The 22,246-nt window shown below is 42.1% G+C and overlaps 1 protein-coding gene across 1 annotated transcript in view; it reads right to left on the bottom strand.

Annotated features, from left to right (window-relative positions):
* Positions 1-3,244: 3,244 nt before the first annotated feature.
* The window catches only part of PIEZO2 (piezo type mechanosensitive ion channel component 2), a gene marked incomplete in the record, with an annotated part of 436,326 nt that continues 417,324 nt past the window's right edge, over positions 3,245-22,246 (bottom strand). Inside the window, 7 exon segments of the mRNA XM_034762599.1 lie at positions 3,245-4,732; positions 5,944-6,121; positions 10,592-10,671; positions 12,568-12,687; positions 16,553-16,725; positions 18,148-18,240; positions 19,620-19,808. Coding sequence (XP_034618490.1) covers positions 4,480-4,732; positions 5,944-6,121; positions 10,592-10,671; positions 12,568-12,687; positions 16,553-16,725; positions 18,148-18,240; positions 19,620-19,808 — 1,086 coding nt within the window.

The raw sequence follows: 22,246 nt of genomic DNA, 5'->3' as shown, positions 1-22,246 counted from the left end.
TGTCAGAAAATGTCTCTTTTTTACCCTCCCAATCTCTTGGTGATTCTGTCCCTTCTACCTTCAAGTCTCTGGTAGCTCGACTCGACTCTTCTCCCTAAACCCCTGCTGAGTGGGCCTTTGGGGGTATGTCTACTCTGCAATTAGACAGCTGCAGCTGGCCCATGCCAGCTGAATTGGACTCACAGGGCTCAGGCTTCAGAGGCTGTTTAATTGTGGTCTAGATATTTCAGCTCAGGCTTCAGCCTGAGCTCTGGGACCAGGGCCGGCTCCAGGCACCAGTGCAGCAAGCAGGTGCTTGGGGCGGCCAACAGAAAGGGGCGGCACGGCCGGCTCTTCGGCGGCGGGTCCCTCAGTCTCTCTGGGAGGAAAAGACCTGCCGCTGAAGTGCCGCCCCTGTCTGGGACCCTCCCATCTCATGGGTTCCTAGAGCCCAGGCAACAGCCGGAGCCTGGCCGTCTGCACTGCAGTTAAACAGCCCCTTAGCCTGAGCCCCACAAGCCCCAGTCAGCTAGCCCAGGCTAGCCATGAGTTTTCAATTGCAGTGTAGATGTACCCCCTCTTTAGCCCCTGCCTAATCCCTAGTACCTTCACCCTTCTCAGTTGCACCTGTGCTTTTAGAAAAGCAGTAACTAACATCTTAGTATCTGTTTTTCCCTTTGAAGTAGAAAATAAGAGATGAGTTTTACTTCACTGCCCTTCTCCTACTGCCTATAAACAACTCCTATAGAAAAGCACATGGAGACCCAAAATAATTCAATCACGGTAGCTTTGCAGTAAGGATTGGACAGAGTCAACCTTCCCACAATCCAGCCCCAAAAGAACAAAAGGGATGAACTTAATTCTTAATTGCCAACTTTATAAACTTTTATAATAAAGCAACATAATTAATAATAACTTTAATACCAAAACATGGCTTTGTTTATGTACAACTGTGAAGATGATGTATGCAGATTATGAAGAAAAATTAAATTTAAACAGGTCAGTCCCACCGATACAGTGAGAAGAAACTCAGGGCTCCCAGAAGCTAGGTTGAGTTCCCCGAGTCTGTCTTTGACCACCAAAATCTTTAGGCTGCTGGGTCAAAAGCACTGCAACATCTTCCTGCCACTTGCTTATAGAAATCTCCACTTAGAATCCATGCAGACTCCTTCTCCTCCTCCGTTGCTAACTAATTAACCAACCATGCAGTTTAAGCATATATGTTAAAAAACCCAAACCTGTTACAAGAAAACAATGAAACAAAGACCAGCAAAACATAAATGACTCTTTCCCCCATAATCACATAAGAGAAAACTTGATGAGCAACTTAACTAAGACAGTTTGGCCAAACTCAAACTACATTCCAAGTATACTATTAAAATTAAAAATTAGTTTTTTCTCCCATTTTTCCCATTTCTATAAACAACGTGCCCAAGGCTTCTCAATATCGCTAATCTGCTGCAAAATGCTTCAGAGTGAGGGGAAGACAGCCTGCTTTCTGCTCTTACAGCTCAGCTTCGCACAACCCACACAGGGCACAGAGCCGTATGTAAAGCAGCTGCTCTGACTCCTTTCCCATCTCACGTCTGAGCCCAGCTACAGGGAATCTATTGAGCATACCCAACACTACCCCCAATTCCAAAACCTTTTGGTTGTGGAGTCCTAATTGTGCATCTGTCCAACAACAATGATCCAGACACAACTAATTCCTCCCCGCCACCCCCAACCCATATCTCTCTTAAAGCCTGTTAAGGAGGGAAGAGAAACAATAGTGATCAAAGTAGGCTGGTTGGCTGGTACATTTTGGAAATACACACCAGCTCCATTTAACTCCCAGTACCTTATTCTTCAGTTTAGAAAAGGGGAACACAGAGGATCAAAGTATACACACAGGTTAGATTTATCGCCTCCGTTATGTCAGCCAATCCCTATGTTGGTTCTATTGTGACCCCTGCATAGAGTCAAATGATGGCCCTGGTGTGAGGAAGAACTAGACTTACAAGCTGAAGAGTAAATCACTCCACAAGGAATGTTCAGCACAACCAGAAATCTTGCCAGCCCTCTAGAACAAACGCCACCTTTTCTTTATGGTATATGAAGAAATCAAATAGCCTTCCAGTCACCACTTGATTTTATTGTTACAATATAACAAAGCAGTTTATTTTCTTATGCACTTTATAGTGTCCAAAATGTGTTGTTAGGGTATAGAATGGAACTGACACCACTTTCATGGAAGCACTGAATAAGAGGGTAAGTGTGTTATAATTTCAACGGTGCTGTTTTTATAAAGCCCTGCATTAAGATGTGCCAATAAAGCTACAATTGTCCCTTCAGTTGAAAGTTACCTTGTATTTTTTGCCCTCTCCTGTCTGACTATATCATTTATATAATAAATAGCAGCTAACTGAAAGGGACCTAACCACATCAGCCACACCAGCAGGGGCTTGTTCACCTGCACATCTACCAATGTGATCTATGTCATCATGTGCCAGCAATGCCCCTCTGCCATGTACATTGGCCAAACCGGACAGTCTCTACGCAAAAGAAGAAATGGACACAAATCTGACAGCAAGAATTATAACATTCAAAAACCAGTAGGAGAACACTTCAACCTCTCTGGACACTCAATAACAGACTTAAAAGTGGCCATTCTTCAACAAAAAAAAAGTCAAAAACAGAATCCAACAGGAAACTGCAGAACTGGAATTACCGTAATTTGCAAACTGAACACCATCAAATTAGGCCTGAATAAACACTGGGAGTGGATGGGTCACTACAAAAACTAATTTCCCCCTGCTGATACTCACACCTTCTTGTCAACTCTTTGAAATAGGTCACCTTGATTACATTGAACTCATTAGCACTACAAAAGTGATTTTTCCTCCCTTCTTGTCAACTGTTGAGAATAGCCCACTTCCATCTTAAATGAACTGGCTTGTTAACACTGACCCCCCACTTGGTAAGGCAACTCCCATCTTTTCATATGTTGTGTATTTATACCTCACTACTGTATTTTCCAGTTCATGCATCCGACGAAGTGGGTTTTAGCCCCCGAAAGCTTATGCCCAAATACATTTGTTAGTCTGGATCAGCAAAAGCAATAAGGTGCCACAAGGACTCCTCAGAGACTAACACGGCTACCACTCTGAAAACTGAAAGAATGTGATTCATTTGTCACTGGCCTTAACTCCACTGTGAATATCTTAACTATATAAAGACATTTACCATTTAGTGTAAAGAGGAAGAAGAAAAAATACTTCTAAAATGACTTTGCATCATGTGCTTTATTTTAAGTCATTACTGAATCAAAACTACACAGTATAACCTTTTAACATACCCTACCCACTCAATGATTTTGTTTTTCAGAAATTGCATTTTTTTAACATGGAATTAAACCTACATTGCAATCATAAATTTTCATGCTAGAATGTTCTCTAATGAACCGTTTGTGTCACCAACAATAGTAATTTAAGAAAAGGCCATTTTTCAAGCTCATATGTACTTCTATATTTGGGAACTTAAAAAACCCGTCTCGGATGTAAAAATGTAAATTGGAATATGTAAACATTTTTGTATACCTGAAACACTGGAAGGAGAATATCAGATAACAAAACCATTGCCTTAAATCATCAAAATGGCGGGAAAAGCATGTAGTGGGGAAGCACAGAGTAGCACACACTATTCAGTCTTCAAAGAGATATAAGAAGTGAAACAGCTCCTTAGTCATTCAGTTGGTTTTTCTCTGTCTAAAGGAAAGCAGTAATTGTGGGAAGATAGCCCAGCAGAACATCCCAATACTCCATAATTCATTAAGGTTTAACTAAGTGCTAAAACCAAGTTTTTTTTTCCTGAGAAAAGTCATTGATGTTTCATGGAAATGTCTCCTGGGACTGTACAAATAAAATAAAGTAATTAAAGAGATTGTCACTTGTTTTCTTTTTGCTTACAGAGGGTTGTCCAAAGAGTCTTCGGTACATCAAAACCTCTGCTTTTCTAAAAATGGATATGGCTAGCATCTCTTCAGCTCGCACTATGGCCTTTTGGCATTGTTTTCCTGAAGCTAGTCAGATTCCCATTACTGTATCTTGAAAGTCAGTGACGTACAACAGCATATTGCACAAACTGTATCGCTCCAGAAAAGGTCCAGTGAAGTCATCTAAGGGATCGTTTCTTTCTTTCCTTTTTCTTTAACGGTAGAAATGTAATGTCCGGAAGATTAACATCCCAGTCAAGGATGCAGAACATTTGGTTGATTAAATTACAAAGCAAGGTCCCCTGATTTTAGAGGAGTGGGCATTTAAAAAAAAATCAAACCAATCTTCTTCACCATTAATCCTTAATTTGAAAGGCAGCATGGATTCCTAAGGAAGTAGCTTCCTGGACTCAGTCAGTGAAAAATCATTGCTACCTAACTATAAAAGGCTTAGCTCTTATGAGAATATTGTGCTTTTTTAAAATTCAGATGAAGTCAACTTGATTTGCAGTGTGACTCCAAAGAGATCAATTAGTTTTTTCCCTAGTCCATTTGATCATCGTCTCTGGTGAGCGGTACAGGAATATTAATTTGGCGTACAGGTCTTCCTCTAGTTCCAGTTCTCCAGTCTCTCTTACTAAGAAAATGTCAGTACACAATTTCAAGATACGGTCCACGTTTGGTAGTTCTTCAAACATGATGGAGTGAGAGATCCCGCTGAAGAACTCACGGACAAACTTCCCTATCACCAGGACAACTGAGGCGTAAAGTCCCATTATACTGTAAAGCAAGAGAGGAAAGAGTTTAAAGATGTTTTTCTAATCTGGTTAGAAGACCAAATACAGGCAAATGCTGATAAAACTAAGGTGGTGATGGGTTTAAGAAACATGACCATTTCTACTGAATCAACTGTGTTACACACTAGGAATAATGGAATTCAAAATCTAAACATTTCTCATAAAATAATTTCTAAAAATATTTTTAAAATTGTATACTATTACAATCATAAAGGGACAAAAACTCCACCTCATGTGGAAAATGTGCTGAGGAGAGGAATCTTCTTGGGGATCTCCTACTGCAGGTTCCCCCAAATCATTCCTGCAGAGAGTGTCTCCAGCAGGTTTCCCTTTCTGCTAAGGTTTCTCTAAATTAACCAGAACTTGCAGATCCCTGAGATATGCTGGAGGCTAGGATTAACCATAACTCTCTACAAGGTCTGGGGCCTACTGACTTCTCTCTGGGGCCAGTGGAGGTGGGCTGCTAATGCTTCCTCCATTGGAACCCCCATGAAGGAATACTTCACAACGTGGGAGGGCATAAGCAGAAAAGACTCAGACCATGTTAATTTCCCTGCAGGGTTATGGGAGAAGACAATGCATGTCCTCTCTTTGGCCTTGTCCCCCTCTCCCTCCCAGCTGTACGTTCCTGACCACAGGGAGGGTTCTTTTGCAGGGTAAGCAGCAGGATGGTGAAACAACCATCATGGTGCAGACCTCTCTCCACATGGATCTTGTGTAGGGGGGAAAATCCCCGACCCTGAGAGTGCATGAATGGGAAAACATCACGGGGCAGAATTTGGTCTCTATTTATAATTGAGAATGACAAACCTATTTTAAAACAAAATAGTTTAAAATCAATTTCTTTAGCCAGCAGTTAGGGCCCGAGTGAAGGGTTCTTATTCCACCTAAGATAAGGAATACTGTGCCTCTGATACCCTGATGTTATAGCTATGAAGGCCGCTAGAGAGGCTAAAACAGAAGATCTTAATCTCCATAAAATCATGAAATTTACTCTCTTCTTAATGCACTTTTTTTTTGTGTGGGGCTAGGGCCAGTCCTGCTCCTCTATGATTTATTTTAGGTATTTGTGATGCTCTCAACTATTACAATAGGAACACAAAACCCTGGTCTACAAGAGATAAATTTCCTAGTTCACCTTAAATTATGTCTAATAGACAGTACTGTGGTTTTAAGTATAAGATTCTCTCTTACCCATAGCCAGCTAAGAATCCAAGGCTAGGAGGGCTAACTTTGTCACTGAATACAAAGAGTTCAAGACTTTCTTCCTGTCTGTATCTTTTTCCAAGCTGATTGAGAACCCACCATTCACGAACCCCATCTTTAGATTCATTTTTGACAAGCGAAACAGTGATGTTTTCCATCCTCCCCTCTATTGAAAGAGAAAAAGAACACAAACAAGCATGTTATCAATAAGTCAAATTTGTTAGGATCAGTTGCTTATTAATATGACACAGTGATGGTGCAACCTAAAAATAAGTCAATAAAAACAATCTTAGAACCCATTTTAAACTAGTTTACAGAACAGTACTACAATGGTTCTCTAGCCTTTTAAAATTACTTCTGAAAACTGGTTGTGTCTAGGCCCTGCAAGGACTCATTCAAGAGCTTAACATTAGCTCTTTTAACTTCAGCGGGACTACAAAGCGTGTAAAGTTAATCATGTCTCCGCAAGATCCGATGCCCTAGATTGAGAGTTCTCTGGGGTAGATTTTGAGAATGGGGGCGGCAGGTTTGTATAATTTTTGGTGGTGCCCAGGAAGGGTCCAAGTCCTGCCCCCACTTCCCACACCTGCCTTGTAAGCTGATATATATTTTTTAAAATAATGTTAAAATGGACTGGAAACAGTAAGCATTTAACAGCTTCTATATATTGCACAATATCACTATTCTAAGAAAAAAATATTTAACTAAGAATATCAACTTTATTAATACTCTTTTGAATATGGAAATAACCAAGCACTCTTGGCTCAATAACCCTCAAAAGCAAATACTTTCTAAAATCACAACAAATGTAGCCCCTTTCTTTGCTATGTTCTTCAGGAGGCAGCAAACACTTTTCGTCGCTGTTTGGTTCTTGAAATGAAGTCATCCAGGAGACTTGCAATGTCCAATTCAGAGGTAGAGTTCTTATGAATGTGGAGAAATGCCAAGTGATTTAGATGTTCTTGGCTCATTGTCGTTCGCAAATAATTTTTCAGTCTGAGCAGTCAACTGAATTATCAGTCAGTGGTGCCGGTTGTAGTTGGAATTGTGTAGAATAATTTCAGGAGAACTGTAACTTCTGACAACATCACTCAAGCCTTCGTTTTGTTTCAGAAATTGCTTCACTTCGCTCACCGAATTAAGCTGGCAATTTCTCAATCTGCAAATATCATTCAACATTTCTAAATGAAGAGATAGCCTGTCTGTGTTAATGTCACCATGGAAAGCTTCACTTATTGGGACAATGTCCTGTTTCGAGCCATTTGTTGCATCAGTTATATGCTTCTCCAATTTTACTGCAAATGTAAAGCTTTCTGTTGAAAACCTCTGTTCAATGGCAACTTTGCAAGCATCAATGATCCCGACATATATTTGATGAAAATACTCTTTGGGGTCACTGAAGGTGTGAGGAAGGCTTCCATGGTCGAGCCATCTCAGTGCCTTCTCTACTGTTGTTTCCCAGAAGTGACTGTATGATGAGTCGGTGTGCATCCCGCTCAACACCTCTTGCAACAGGACAACTTTTTCATAACGCTTGCCAATGACACATTTGGGCTTTGGATTTTTGCATTAGCTTCTTCTACAGGACCCATGGCTTTCTCAAGAACGGTTAGTATAAAGTACGTTGAAAAAGACTGAAGTTCTTCGAGAATCCACTACATTTTGAGCCAAATTCATCTGAAGAGTAACTAAAATTCATCATGGCCTCCTAATTGTGGAGCAGTGATTTAATGCTACTGATCCTTAGTGTCCACCTTGTTGGGCACAATGGTCATAAAGAAGGCGCCCCTTCACTCTGAAACTCTCTGAATGCTGCCATATGCTTTGGTAACTGCCTGAAGGCACTGATGAGCTCTTTCACCATCGAAAACATATCACGAAATTCTGGATTATGATGCAGGGCATCCTGCATGGCAAGGTTAAGGGAACGTGCAGCACAGTGCACAAATTCCACTCTCGGCACTTGATCCTTCACTCTGGCTTGGACCACAGTAAATTTGCCGGACACATTACTGGCTCCATCATAACACTGCCCCTGGCAATCAGAAAAGTGTAACCTGAACACACCTGAGAAGTGTATCTTCCACAATTTTGAAGAGAAGCAGCATCAATTGCGTCAGTTTAGTAAAACCCAATAAACTCCTCATAAATCTCTCAGCTTTCACTAGAAAAGAACCCGAAAGAAAAACTTGTTCTTTTCTTGACAAATCAGTAGTCTCATCCATTACAATAGCATAAAATTTTGAAGCCTTTATCTTTTGCACAATTTGTCTTAGCGCCATCATTGCCATCATTTTGTTAATAACCTCATGTGACAGCCACTTGTATTTTGTGTGACTAAGCCACTGTCTCCGTTCCTCTGAATCTGTACTGCGTAGCAAGAAGAGCTGCATCTAATTTGAATCACTCTCATTATGTCCACGTAATGCTATTCCTTGTTGAGCTAGGTACTGAACACTTAAAAATTTTGTGCGGCGCATTCCTAGCTGATTGTGATTCTTTCCTGTAACTGGCCAACATTTAGTGCAGAAACATTTACCTGCGATTGCAGAGCAGCATACTTCATTACCACTTCCTTGCGGCAGGAGGATTTTTCATGTGATGTAAAACCACGCAATGTGTGTCTCCAATCTTGAAATCCGGACGAAATAAACATTGGTTCAGCCTTCGTAGAAAATATGAAGATCTTCTTTTCAGAACGCTTTTTGCAGACTGAGCAAAAAGCTCTAATTCACTTTGTACTCCAACCATGGAAATCTTGATAGCCAAGACTGCTGAAAACTCCTTTTCTTATCTTGGAGATTTGCTGTATCTTTCTTTTGTATAACTTCAGTTTGAAAGCTGGGTGTCGAACTCAGGCAGTCACTTGATGAATTACCCTTTTCTTCTTTTTTCTCTGGGTAATTTTATTAAGAATTTATTCATTGTTGATTATTACTGGCCCTACAAATCAAGAATTTGTTGCTGGTATAAAATGAAGCTACAACGCGCCGGCGCCACAAGATTACAAGGGCCAATTAAAAGTGGAAAGTCAGAAGCAGCACTCACCTGCTTCAATACATTATATTTTGTTGTACCCATAGACAACCAATTATATACTTTAAAGGGTGCTAAACATTATCATACCCCAAACTGACCGCTGAATTTAAGTTGCGTGTTTTTTTTCCCCTCAGGTGAGGGCTCTGGGGTGGACTCCTCCCATCCCTCTCCCCGCCGGCAGCAGCGAGCTCCGGGGGAGGGGTCCCCCACTTCCCCCTGGCAGCACGCTCACCCTGCACCACTGTCACTGAACATGCTCCTAGGGCCCCTCTCAGGTCCAGGAAACCCCCTCGCCTCCCCTAACCCTGGAGCCACTGCAGCTATACTGTAAGTGTGTTACAGGCAGGCCTGCCCTAGAATAAGCAGACCTGAGGAATGACTTGGTAAATGTGCCATTTCGTGTGTGTTGTGTCCCACAGAATTGTATTCTCTCATTCACTTGCATGCACTCGATCTGATCTTCGCTGTGTTAGGGATGCTGTACTGACTTGTGCAGGAACTACTTGCAGCAGATTGCCACAACTCACACTGTGACATGAGAGGAGCAAATGCACCCAAAGGGATCACAATCCCCTTGTTTCTGGGCTGAGTTATGTTCTTGCCCTGGGGATTTATAATAGTCGGGTAGCATACACTACAGGGCATTACAGAGGTAAGTATAGGTGGTCGATCGGAGAAATCCTTAGTACAATGGCCAACGGATTTGTAAGGGGTTGTAACAACTGGTGAGTTCGAGGTAGTTGGTGCATGTAGGAGTGGTTGAATAGAGGCTAGGTGTAGTCAGCTGGTGTTCTCTAAGCTTGCCATGGTCTGACGGTTTCTTCTACTGTGCCCACATGCTGTGTCTCCACAATGTTCCATATTACCTGGAAGGAGAGAGTGCTACAATGTCTGTCAGGGGTGGGTAGAGGCATCACTCAAAGAGGGCAGAGTTAAGGTTACAGGCTGGGGCTAGTGTGTACCTTAACTGTATACTTCCTGGGTTTCAGCAGTTTCTGTACAGGTGCACTTGTCACTCCCGCAGAGCATGAGGCACTGCGAATCAACCTTAACAAAGTTTTAACTGCATTAACAAAGTTTTTGGGCAGTTAATTCTTACTTGTTTGTACAAGGCCTAACACTATGGGGCCCTGATCCTTGGTTAGATCTACCATAATGCTAATACTAATGATTATAGTAATAATAATAAATGAAAACCCATGAGGATGCCTAGCTATGAATTTTGATGACTGAATTCAGGTATCAAAGTTTTAAAATGTTGCTATTAAATTCTCCGTGCCTCCATTTTCCCATCTCAAAAAAATGGGGGTAAACAATGCTAACACACCTTTGGCAAAGTGCTTTCAGACCCTCAGCTAAAACATTCTATATAAGTGCTAAGTATTTAAACAAAGCTTTGAGGGTTTTTCTTGTGTGAAAGGTGCTGGGTTGATAGCTCTCGAGCCCAATATCCTCCATTTACCCACACAATAGGTACAACAGTGCAAAGCAGCAGCGCAACCGTCCTTGACACGATCCCATTATTACCTAAACAGCCTTGTGTGTTTCACAATGAAAAAAAGAATACACAATGATAATCACAGCTTGGAGTACATACCTTTCCATAGCTGCTTGATGGGTTTTGCCAGAGAATCACTAGGTGCCTTGAGATAGTATGGAAACATCATTTCTAGCATCCTGCAAGAAAAATGTGACAGCAAATAATTCCAGATTTTTGTATCTTTATAAACTCACTTAGACATCCCTCTTGGGGCAGCTGTAGAATATGATTCCAGTTTGAAGGAGGAGAGTACTTTGCTGTAATTTTTGGACTGGGTTCTGATCTCACATCAGCTTTGAACCAGTGTCACTCCATTGACTTTGATGGACTTACCAGTGATGTTCTGCCAATATTTTACCAAAGCGTTCCATTCAAAATTTCCCCATTCGTCGGTCATTAACCATGAATGTTGGGTATGTGTGCGCACAGGGAGGAGTGAGGGACTGGGGAATGCATTCCTTTGTTTTCCCACTTAAACAAAAATGTTGTATCGCACCATCAAGAAGGAGAGAGGCAGCACACCATCACTTGATAAATAAATGAAGCACATTGATGGAAATGTTTATAATCTTGAATAGTACAGTGTTCAGCTAGTGCTAAGCACGGGGAAGAACATGTGGGAGTGGGTGTTTCTTTTATAAAATTACTGCCTTCTGAGAACGGGAATTACAAATACATCATTTACTTCTTGCCTCAAACAGATCCACACCCTCCAGGAAATGCCTTTCTTTAAAAAGTATGAGAAATAAAATATTTAAAAGACATGCAAAGAGATACAATATAGACCTATATGCAGCCATATATCTGTGCAATAGACCTACATACATTCTGAACAAAAAAAGCTCTCAACCATGTGTGTAGCTGTTTCTGTTGCTTTGCACTGACTCAGACATTTTAGGCTTCAGAGTGACATTCCTGGAATCTTAGGGTAGGTCTATGTTAAAAACGCTGCAGTGATACAGAGTGATCACTTTGTGAAAAGTAGTCACCCACAGGTGACACTGTGTTTTTGCCTTTTATTATTTTTCTGTGAGAGTTCATTTGAGAACGTAGCAATTGTCTGGTTTCACCCACATATTTGCTTTTGAGGCATTTAGTGATCACTCTATATCTGACCTATCAGTCCTTATCCTTACAGAAAACCCGCACAACACTTTCGAACGACAAGCCTGGGAATTTAAATTCATAACTTTGCTAGATGCTAAACATCATGGACTGAACAGAGACACTGGATTTTTGGCTTATTACCATAATCTATAACCCATTAACAACTTCACTCCCTCCCTAGCTGCTTTTTCTCTCTCTCCTCCTCCTCTTTCCTTTCCTCCCTATGACCGCAGGGGTGTTAAAGGGCCACTTCACCTTGAATGGTCCTTTGAAAGGTGTGTTAACTACTTATGCTAAACAATCTGTTCCACCTTGTGTTTAGCTGTGACACTCTGACCAGAAGAAGAGCTGTGTGTGGCTGGAAAGCGTGTCTCGCTCACCAACAGAAGTTGGTCCATAAAAGATATCACCTAACCCACCTTTTTCTCGAATATCTTGGGACTGACACAGCTACGCCAGCACTGCATAGTACCTTTGAAGTAACAGTTATTAGTATAGGGCTAGAATGTCCTTGGCCTTTGTGTAGGTGCTAGGAATTTTCACCCCTTTGTAGTCTCCGTGCAAAAGCCAGGGGCTCTACCAATTCTTGTTGCCAGGAAAGCGGAGTTGGCGAGGAGGACACAGTATGCTGCACTATCCATACATGCTCTCCCTCCCCCGGTGTGCTAGAAAACACAATTCCTTTCACAGCTGCCCCACTAGTGGTGCAAGGTGTGGCCCTCACTCAGAGCTTTGAGTAATGTACTCAGTTGTGGTGGTGGTGACTGTCCATTTTGCTATGCACTCAGTGAAGTATGTTTCAGTTTTATGGTATATGCTATGCTAAGAGATTACATTATAGATAACCCAACTGTGCACCAGTCAGTTATTTGCTTAATCTGCTTTAAGAGAAACATCTGTACGAACAAGTCAAGAACATAACTTACACCTTCTTTACCGTGTGATCCCCAGACATCATTGTAGCGATATTTTCTCTAGTTTTGTTCAGTAGGTTACAGGAAAGCTTATCCGATGCTATTTCTGCTTTTGCACCGAGAGAGAGGTTTCTATAATAATAAATGAAAAAGAAAACAGATACTGAAGCTCAATACCACACAACGTCCAGTCCTCTGTGCTGTGCTTAGCTGATGTGGGGTTGCTAGTCTATCTGCACGGTGTTGATGACCCTGCCACAGTATCCTGTCAAACATCAGGCTACTGATACAGCATGTGGACCCCCCAGAGGATGTGTAGTGGCCTAACCCCCACTCTGTCATTATTGATGATGGCTTTATACGGTTTAGCAGCAATTTTTGATAGTACAATGTGACTATAATTTTACTTACTGCGTCAAAGTCAAAATAGAAGCCTTACACAGAAACCTGCCCGATGGCTTGCTTTTGAACACAGAGGCCAGACGTTGGCCTTGGCAGATGGCACGACACCTTGTTGCCTGACTCACCACAACTTCAGCTACAAACGCTCTCTGAGTGATTCTAAAGCCTTTCATTATCAGTGGGCTCACGTACAAATGAAATAAGAACATGGTATTCATCCCTTCCCTCATACACCACTTATAAATCAGGGAGTCTAGGCTGAGGGCTCCTGGGGCCCTTGAGACAAGATGAAAATGCGTATTTGATTATGAACAGAAAACACGTTCCCCCTGGTGATTTTTAAATGGAAGTGCCTGAATCAGCCCTGTGCGCCATGGGGAAATGGATGGGGGGCACGGCTTTCCCAGCTCCCTCCCACCATGTCCTTTGCAACCCCTATGGCACTGATGGGATGAGCCAATAAGGTTCTGTCCAGCTGATCAGCAGCTGCCCTGCTGACTATCGCAGGACAGAGAGGAGGGAAGTTGTGGCAGCTCCATTGCCTGCTTCCTTGCTGGGCTGTGGGAGCTTCAGGGAGAGTAGTATGGGAGCTTAACTGGCTCTACATGAGCCTAGGGGAGCATCTGGCAAAGACAGGCCACCCTCTCCAACTCTCTTCTCCCTCTCCCCCCCTCCAGTCACTGAGGATAGCTTAGGAGAAGCTGGAAATCAAGAGCCAATTATAACACAGTTCCCTGATTCTCTGTCCCAGCCCGAATTAGAGCAGCCCTGTGACTGCTCCAACCTCCATCAGCTGGCAACAGTCCCCATTAGAGCATATGGCAGCTGTAGACAGCTGGAACGCAGTGCAAATCAACCGCAGCCCCTCATTTCTCTCTACATCCCCTTTGTGCCAGGGACTGCAGGGAGGGAGTAGGAGCTGGCTGTGTCAGCTCTCTGCCTGCTGGAGACGCCTCGATGTTGGGAGAATCCCCAACAGTGGACTTGCATGTGTCCCCTGTCTTGCGGTCCCCTGACATTTTTAAGATCAGATGATTGGCCTTCAGGCTGACCAAGCTTGGACTCCACTGCGGTTAATGTTGATCATGTAATATTCAGTCACACTTACTATATAGTCCACTGCTTCCCAATGATAAAGGATCCAATTTTTGATCCAATTTATTACTGTTTTTAATTAAACAAACATAACTGATCGATTAGTTGAGGAGTATTAAAAATGGACTAGCTCTGAATAAAGGAGGGAGCTATATTTCCACTGGATAACAGACTATCCTACCACGGTAATAAAAAAGGTCTAATTAAATAATTTTAAATCTTAAATAAAGTATCTTATTTATTATGGGTCCAATGTTTGTTTTTGATTTATGTACACAATTCCTAGTAATGTAGCTGTGAAGGGACAGCTGTTATGATAGGAGCCCAGGTGTCCATCTGCATGATTCTTTTATCAGGGTTAGATATTACAATTCCCAGGAGTTGTAAATGGGCGACGGGATGGATCACTGGATGATTTCCTGTTCTATTCATTCCCTCTGAAGCATCTGGCATTGGCCACTGTCGGTAGACAGGATACTGGGCTAGATGGACCTTTGGTCTGACCCAGTATGGCTGTTCTTATTAATGTGCAATCTGTGCACGCCTCAGCATGGCTCTTACAGGAGTGTAGCAAAGCTTGAAGGGAAGACTGTACGTCAGGGGGCAAATGAGCCCTAGAGTAAATGGATGCAAGCCCCAATGAAGGGAATAGGCATTGTCTCTACTTAGTTCAAGGTGGCTCTAGATCAGGGGTGGAGAACCTTTTTTCTATCGGGGCCACTGACCACAGAAAATATCAGTCATGGGCCACACACAGCCCCATGGGGGTTGCGGAGGCTTGGGGCCTCCCCTAGGCTCTGGGGTGAGGCCAGAAATGAGGAGTTCAGGCAGTGGGAGGGGGTTCCGGGCTGGGGCAGGGGGTTGGTATATGGGAGGGGGTGAGGGTTCCGGCTGAGGGGGCAGGCTCTGGGGATGAGGAGTTTTGGGTGCTGGAGGGGGCTCTGGGCTGGGGCCAAGGGGTTTGGAGTTCGGGAGGGGGTTCTGGGTGAGGGCTTTGGCCAGGCGGTGCTCACCTCAGGTGGCTCCCGGGCAGTGGCACAGTGGGGCTAAGGCAGGCTCCCTGCCTGCTGGGGCTCCATGCTGCTCCCAGAAGTGGCTTCCATGTCCGGCCCCTAGGTGGAGGGGCAGGGGGTCTGCGCAGGGGATGGGGGCAGCGCGCAGAACTTCCCTGATCGTCCCTGCTCCTAGGGGCTGCCGGGACATGCTGGTTGTGCCCGGAGCTGACCAGACTTTTAAAGGCCTGGCAACCCTAGCTTGCTCCTGCAGCAGGGCAAGCCAGCGTTAGCGGCTCCAGCACTACTGGGGGATGCCGAGGCTTGGGACTTCCGGCACGCGGCATGGAGACTTGCCACGGGCTGGATGAAATGAAGCAGTGGGCTGGATCTAGCCTGCAGGCTGTACCCAGCCCCCCTGCTCGAGATATTCAGGTAGTTAACAAAACTGCTTTTCATCTCGTGTCTTGCTATTTAATTCCTTACAGCATACAGGGTACGACCAATAGCTCTTGAGGGTGTAAATCCTCAGTAAGAGGACTTCTCTTTTGTACCTTAATTTCATTTCCCCATTCAATTATCTGCTTATACCAAATGTTTTTCCAAAGGCCTGGTCCTTCAAAGTGTTTAATTTACATAAGTTTTGATGAGCATGTTGTCTGAAGCAGATTTCCTATTAGTCTGTTCATTGTTTTTTGAAAACTAAGGTTGGGATTTTCATATTTTTCTCTTAACCCCCTTTGGGGCACCCCAAATAAATGGTTGTCTTTGAAGATTTAGGTTAGGATTTCAGTTTCTGGGTGCCCAACCTGAGGCCCCTTAAAATTACTGGATTTTCAGAGGGTGAATGCTCTGCACTGTCTGAAAATCAGGTGTCTCCAGAGTGTTGTAGGTTGGGCACTCAAAACCTGAGGAAGCCAAGACCTCTAGTCACTTTTGACAATCTTGGCCTACACCTTGTTTGCAAGGTCTATGTGCACCTTGTTTTTAAAGTGTCTTTTGGTCACCAAAGCTACAATATCAGCACAGTCACAAACAAAGTGCTCTTTAGAGTACTGCATGTTCGAATAAGATCTGCAGTAGGCTTGGTAAAAATATTTCATTGGTAGAAAAGCTCAAGCACTATAGTCCTACTTTTGAACTTGCTTTTCCCCTATGTTCTTCCATGCTGATTCTCAGATCATTTTACTCCTGCTTTTATAGTTTCCACCTTGGAGGTGTTAGATCCTGGCCAAGGGCATTCTTGCTCAGAAGTTCTAAGGCAACCCCCTTTTAAAATCCATGAATGCTATTTTTTGTTGCTAGGAGGGCTCACTGTTGAGTGAGAAAGAGCATTCCCTTCCCCATCTCCTCCCCAGCCACCCCCTCTCAGCCTTCCTGACCTGGTGAATGAGAGAATTGTATGGGAAAATAAACACATCACACATACAGTGGCAATGCAAAACACTTCCACTAAACCAGCAGTCTTAGACCAACAATCAATCTGTCAATATCATCATACTAATTACCTTTGAATACTCCATGAAAGAACTAGAGTGAACTCAGCAGAAAAATCCCGGAGACCTTGAATCATTTTCTTTCTACTGGGAGGGCTGATAGTCCACAATGAATTTGAATTCCCTTCTAGTTCTGCTACAGTTATATCTTCTTTTCCATAGCTTTCTAGAAACTGCAAAGCACCCTGTACATGCAAAAAGAGAAAGGAAAGTTTAACATACATGAAACACACAACTATTCTTACAGGTCAGCCAGAACAATAGGTGTACTACTAATTATGAGTCTAGTGATTTGCATTAATGTTTTCCTCAGGCACCAGGTAAGGCATAAAAGGAGAGAGGTTTACCCAAAATACAGCCCAGACTAGAAGTCAATGATGTGCAAAAAAATTGCACTGCTAGTGAAACTGATTTAAAAAACAAAAACCCACCTAACCTGGTAGAAAACATTTGCAAAAATGGGCCTGAATAAAATTAAGCATATAGATTCTATGCTTTTGTATCTGAGGTCCTCAATATACATTTGAGCGAATGGGCTACCCAGAACACATTTTAATCTGAGATAATATATGTTCTAGTCCCCACTTGCTTTGTGTGGCACCTCAAACTTTAAGCAAGTTCACAGGGGCGCCACACAGCACAAGTGGCTACCATTATATGTAATTCTTCTGACAAATTCTATGCTAGGTAGACATCCAGACATCCCATTGGACCATGTGGTAACTTGAGGCTTTCTATAAGTGCAAGGTAGAATTCAGGAGGACCAAGATACCCCCGGCCATGTTGTGTGGTATCTTCTTTTGACCTTGGCTTTGTTTCCCCTTCTACTGTGGGTGAGGTGGATCAGGGAGAGTCCAAATTAATGCATTTTACATTTCTACCCCCAAACCCCTTCTGCTTATATAAGTAACACTTTTAGCAAAGTGAAAATGGGGAATTCTGCATAGAAGAATGGGGCCTGCAGAATCTTGTTTCCAAAGGAGAAGGAGAGTATGGGACAAATATTTGTTCCAACTGCTGGCATATAACGTGGCATAAGATGCAACATGCTTGTTTTAGGGGAAGACATGTGATGGTGTTTATAGTGTTAGAAATGCTAATTATATAATGCAAAGTGTGTTTCACATCTTTGAAATAGAGTCTGAAAAACTAGCTACCAAGTGCATTTAAGATCTGCTTTTGAATGCTTTTCTCTTACCAAGGAAACCTAAAGTAGCTCTGCAGACATTATTCAGTGAAATGATTACTGATAAACAATCAGGGTTTATCTTAGGGAGGGTCCCAGAGCCTGGGCTCCAGCCCCAGCCCAAATTTATGCACTGCAATTGTATAGTCCCAGGAGCCAAGTCAGCTGACCCAGGCCAGCTGCGGGTATTTTATTGTAGTGTAAACATACCCTTAAAGGTCTCATCCTTGAAGCTCTTAATCATATAATTAGTCCTTATTTCAGACAAATTCAATGGAACTAATCCTCTTAATAAGGCCAGCACTATTGATCCCTGATTGTCACCCAAAGGAAATTAAACAGAATGACTTGGCCAATCAGAATACACTGGACGTATACACACAAATTCTTAAAATGATGAAACACTCTACATTTTACTTACAGTATTACCCGAATATTCTCTTTGAAATGAATCAAACTCAGTTTGATTCAAATCCTTGAGCTGGTTCTGCTGAGCACTCATTGTAAAAATAGGCTGGAAAATAAAAACACATCCTTGTCAAATGTATTTCATTCTGTTTCTATATTAAAAATAAAACATTCTGTGAATTTCAGTCTAAGACTATGTAAGTCCTCAGTGCCATAGGGAGAGATTCTGAGGGATGGGAGAAAAGATCTAAAAACTTCCAGAACTGAAGCTCTGAATTTCTTGTCAAATGTTCTTAAATGGTCCAATTTTGTGTGTGTGTGTGTGTGTGGGGGGGAAATACCCCTAGATCAAAACATTTCACCAAGTTTTGTTCCAAAATAGTCCTAATTTTAAGCAATCCCATCCAGAAATATGTGGAAATTCCATCATTTGAAATTTCTTTCAGGCAAACATCTATTTGCATTGGTCTGAGCAAATGTGAATGAGAGAACAAATGGAGGCTATTCTGTATGTGCTATCACACTTCTGACAGCTGTCATTTTAGATTGATAGAGAGCCTTTAGAGAAGTGAATTCCTGTGACTGTTTGTGAATGTTCCAAGTTAATATTCACTTTGGAAATCTTTTGTGTTCATTTCTGTAAATGCTACAAGTGCCCCGCAGCATATTTTAATCTGGAAATAACATTTTTTAAAACTTCACAAATGGCCATGAGACTCGTCCCTAAGAAAGGCAAAGCCAAAACGGCCTCTCTGATCATTCCTCTCCCCCGTAACCCCTTTCCTGGGAAATGTAGGGTAAAATTTTAGTGCTTAAGGTACTTAGGAGTCTATGTCACATTTTCAAAGGTGATTTAGGCTCAGATTTTTAAAGGTATTTAGGCATTGATTTGCTTAGAATTGCAATACCTCACTGATTTAGGAGCCTGGGGAGCAGGTATGTAAAGGTATTTAGGCTCCTAACTTCCGCTAATTTCAATGAGAATTCGGTGCCTTAATTCCTTTAAAAATCTGTCTCCAAATTTCATTTTCAAAAGTGACCAAGGCACTCAGGTATCTAAGTCCCAGCAACTTTCAGTGAGATTAATGAAGGTATCCCTACAATCTACATTGCTAGCTGGGCTCTTTCAAGATCTAATTGGACCCTGAAGTTGGCCAGCTAACACAAAAGTAGGCCTCAGTGAAAGAGATAAGATAAATATGGAATGATCACCCAAATATCTTACTCAGGTTTGTTTACATTCTTTTCACTTTCCAGATTGAATCAGCACTTGACAGCGAATAAATGTTAGACCATGTCTACACTGGCCAGCTTACAGATGGCTCGCGTAGCCACTGTATGTCGACCGGAGAGCTCACCTAATCTGACCTCCTGCATAACTCACTTGACAGAGTTTCATCCAGTAACTCCAGTAAGCCCAATGTAAAGAATAATATAGCACAAAGAAATATAGGGCAATAATTGACTTTTCTTTTTGTCGTTTACCTGATAACCTCCTAGGGTTATTGTGATTGATACATCAAGAGGCCTGTTGGTGACGCCTGCAACAGATTTGACTAAAGACATGAAGAGCAGAGGGAACCAGACAATACAAATCAGCAAGACAACAATCATGCCACCCATTCCATACTTCACAACTTTCTTTTTCTTCTGGCCTCTTGGCTGGGGGTATCTCTGCAACAAAAAACAGTCACATGGTAAAACATACCGTGTGTTCATCAGTGGAACAGTTTTAATATGAACCCATGTTTGAATAAATAATGACATCTTTCATAGCTCACGGCAAACCCTAATTCAGGACAAGTTTCATGAACATTTTTAGTCAAAATTGGGCTGGGATTTGATTGAAACTGGGTTGAGTTTCAGGCAAACATACAGGTAAGTTTCAAGTGAACCTGGGTCATTTTAGGGCTTGGGGTGAAAACTGTGCAAAACTCTGTGGGGTTTGGCATGTTCCCAATCCCAAATGAGGCAGCACTGGGCAGGTTCATTTGAACATTCTTCTCAAACAGAAGGCATGAAACCATATGAACCAAAACTAAAAAAACCTAAAGGTTTGCTCAGTTCCTTGCCAAATGAAGCCATCAACTTTCACCAAGCTGTGCTTCAAATACACGGCTACCACTCTGAAACTTGTTTTATCTCAGATCTCTTTTTGGACAGAATTGCACCTTTTAGATCCTGAAAACATTGTAATTTTTATTGCAGCAAAGGTTGTATTTATTTTTCAGCAATAGACACATACAGTGTCACAAGACGGTCTTACACCGCACTAACTCCTCATACACTTCAGATAGATTCAAAACTGTCCTCCTTGTTCTTAAACACTCTGTGGGCTTGCCCCAGAGTGCTTCTCAGCCCATTTCCCTTGTCTCTGATCCCCAATCCCGCTCCTTAATCTTCCCTAGCACCAGGATCTTTGCTCTCCCTTTCCCCCTCCCCAATGTCCACTATTGGAGTGAGAGCCTTCTCTTCTGCAGCTCCTGGAGACTAAAACAATCTTCTTGCATCTCTCCTTCTCTTTTCCCATCACAGCAGAAAACACATCTTCCCTCCCCCTTCCCACCCCAGCTATGATTCCTCTCCCCATCTGTTACTGACCTCATGACTGAATGCTTTAATGGATTCACCAGCCTGTACAATGTCTTTGCATCACTATGATTTATTCTGCCTGCTCACTTATAGGATTTAACTCTGTACAGAGACAAGGTGGGTGAGGTAATAGCTTTTATTGGACCAACTTCTGTTGGTGATCGGGACAAGCTTTCGAGCTTACACAGAGCTCTTCTTCAGATCTGGGAAAGGCAGAGTGTCTCAGCTAAATAGAAGGTGGAACAGATTGTTTAGCATAACTAGTTAACACATAGTCTAACCATTCAAGGTGAAGTTGCCAGTTAACACCTCTGCAGTCACAAAAGAGGAGCTAGTGGGTTACAGATTGTCCTGGGACCAACACAGCTACAACAATAGTGCAAACAAACTCTGTGCAGCATTTTGAAATTAAATGTATATGAAAGATGGCATATACAAAATAAAGTTGCATTGCACACATACACTTGCCAGAAATCTGGCTTTCAGGAAATTGTTCTTGCTTTATAACATGAATCCATAAAGCCCTAAGAGAATATTACATTTGTAATACAACTCTATATTTAAAACAAATCAGTTACATTTTAAAAGTATTGTGTCAAACCATTTGTCTCACACTACAGGACACTGTTTTCATTAATATCATATTGAGCTCACAAGGGACGTATCATTTATCTGTAGACGGTTATTTCAGGCACTTTTAATGCTATTACAGAGCAGCTCAGAGTTAGTAATAGCCAAATTACTCAGGAATACCACTCAGAGCGAGAGAGGTACCTTGAACTACCCTCAGTTATCATTAGTTATTTTGATCTTAACACACAGATTTTTGAGATATGCAAAATCCATCAGCAAGTGTAGCAATGCGTGTCATTGGCACATGCATCGCAACTTCGACTTGGAAACTTGTATATTCTAGAATCATTCCATAGCACAGTATAGAATGTTCCTATTATAGAAAAAACAGCACATAGAGCAAAATTGGAACTGGATTACTTCCTGTATCTTTCTCAATTTCTGAAACGTGTGATGAAATGCGATTCAATTCATGGTAGGAATGTAACTAGCATAAACAACTAAATGCCAGGTTTGTGTGGATATCCCGTTAATTTACTTGTAACTAAGTGACGCACCTTGAAATCAAGTACAGTTAAAAGGTAGGATTATAATAAAACTAGAAATACGTCAGTAAACACTCAAATATATGGTCATTTTATTGTTTTCTGAATGGTTGGGTTATTTCCTATTCCTAAAATAACACTTAATTTCTTTTTAAAATTGGCAAAACAACCAAGCATCTGGATGCTGTTTTTACAAAGGTAACACTGAATCCAGGATCCCCGATTTTTATTTGAACTGAACCTTAACTCATTTAAACCAGCTGAGTCCAATTTTTTAAAAATAGCAGCTACAAAATCATGGAAGCAGCGGAGGGCACAGGGCAGTTCTGAGAACCTTGGAATGGATAAGTGCTCGCTGTGAGATCCAGAAGAGGAGTGCCCAGGAAATGGTGGGTAAATGGG

This window comes from Trachemys scripta, chromosome 2 (genome assembly GCF_013100865.1).
Source record: "Trachemys scripta elegans isolate TJP31775 chromosome 2, CAS_Tse_1.0, whole genome shotgun sequence".
NCBI classification, from domain to species: domain Eukaryota; kingdom Metazoa; phylum Chordata; order Testudines; family Emydidae; genus Trachemys; species Trachemys scripta.
This window is presented reverse-complemented; position numbering and strand designations above follow the sequence as displayed.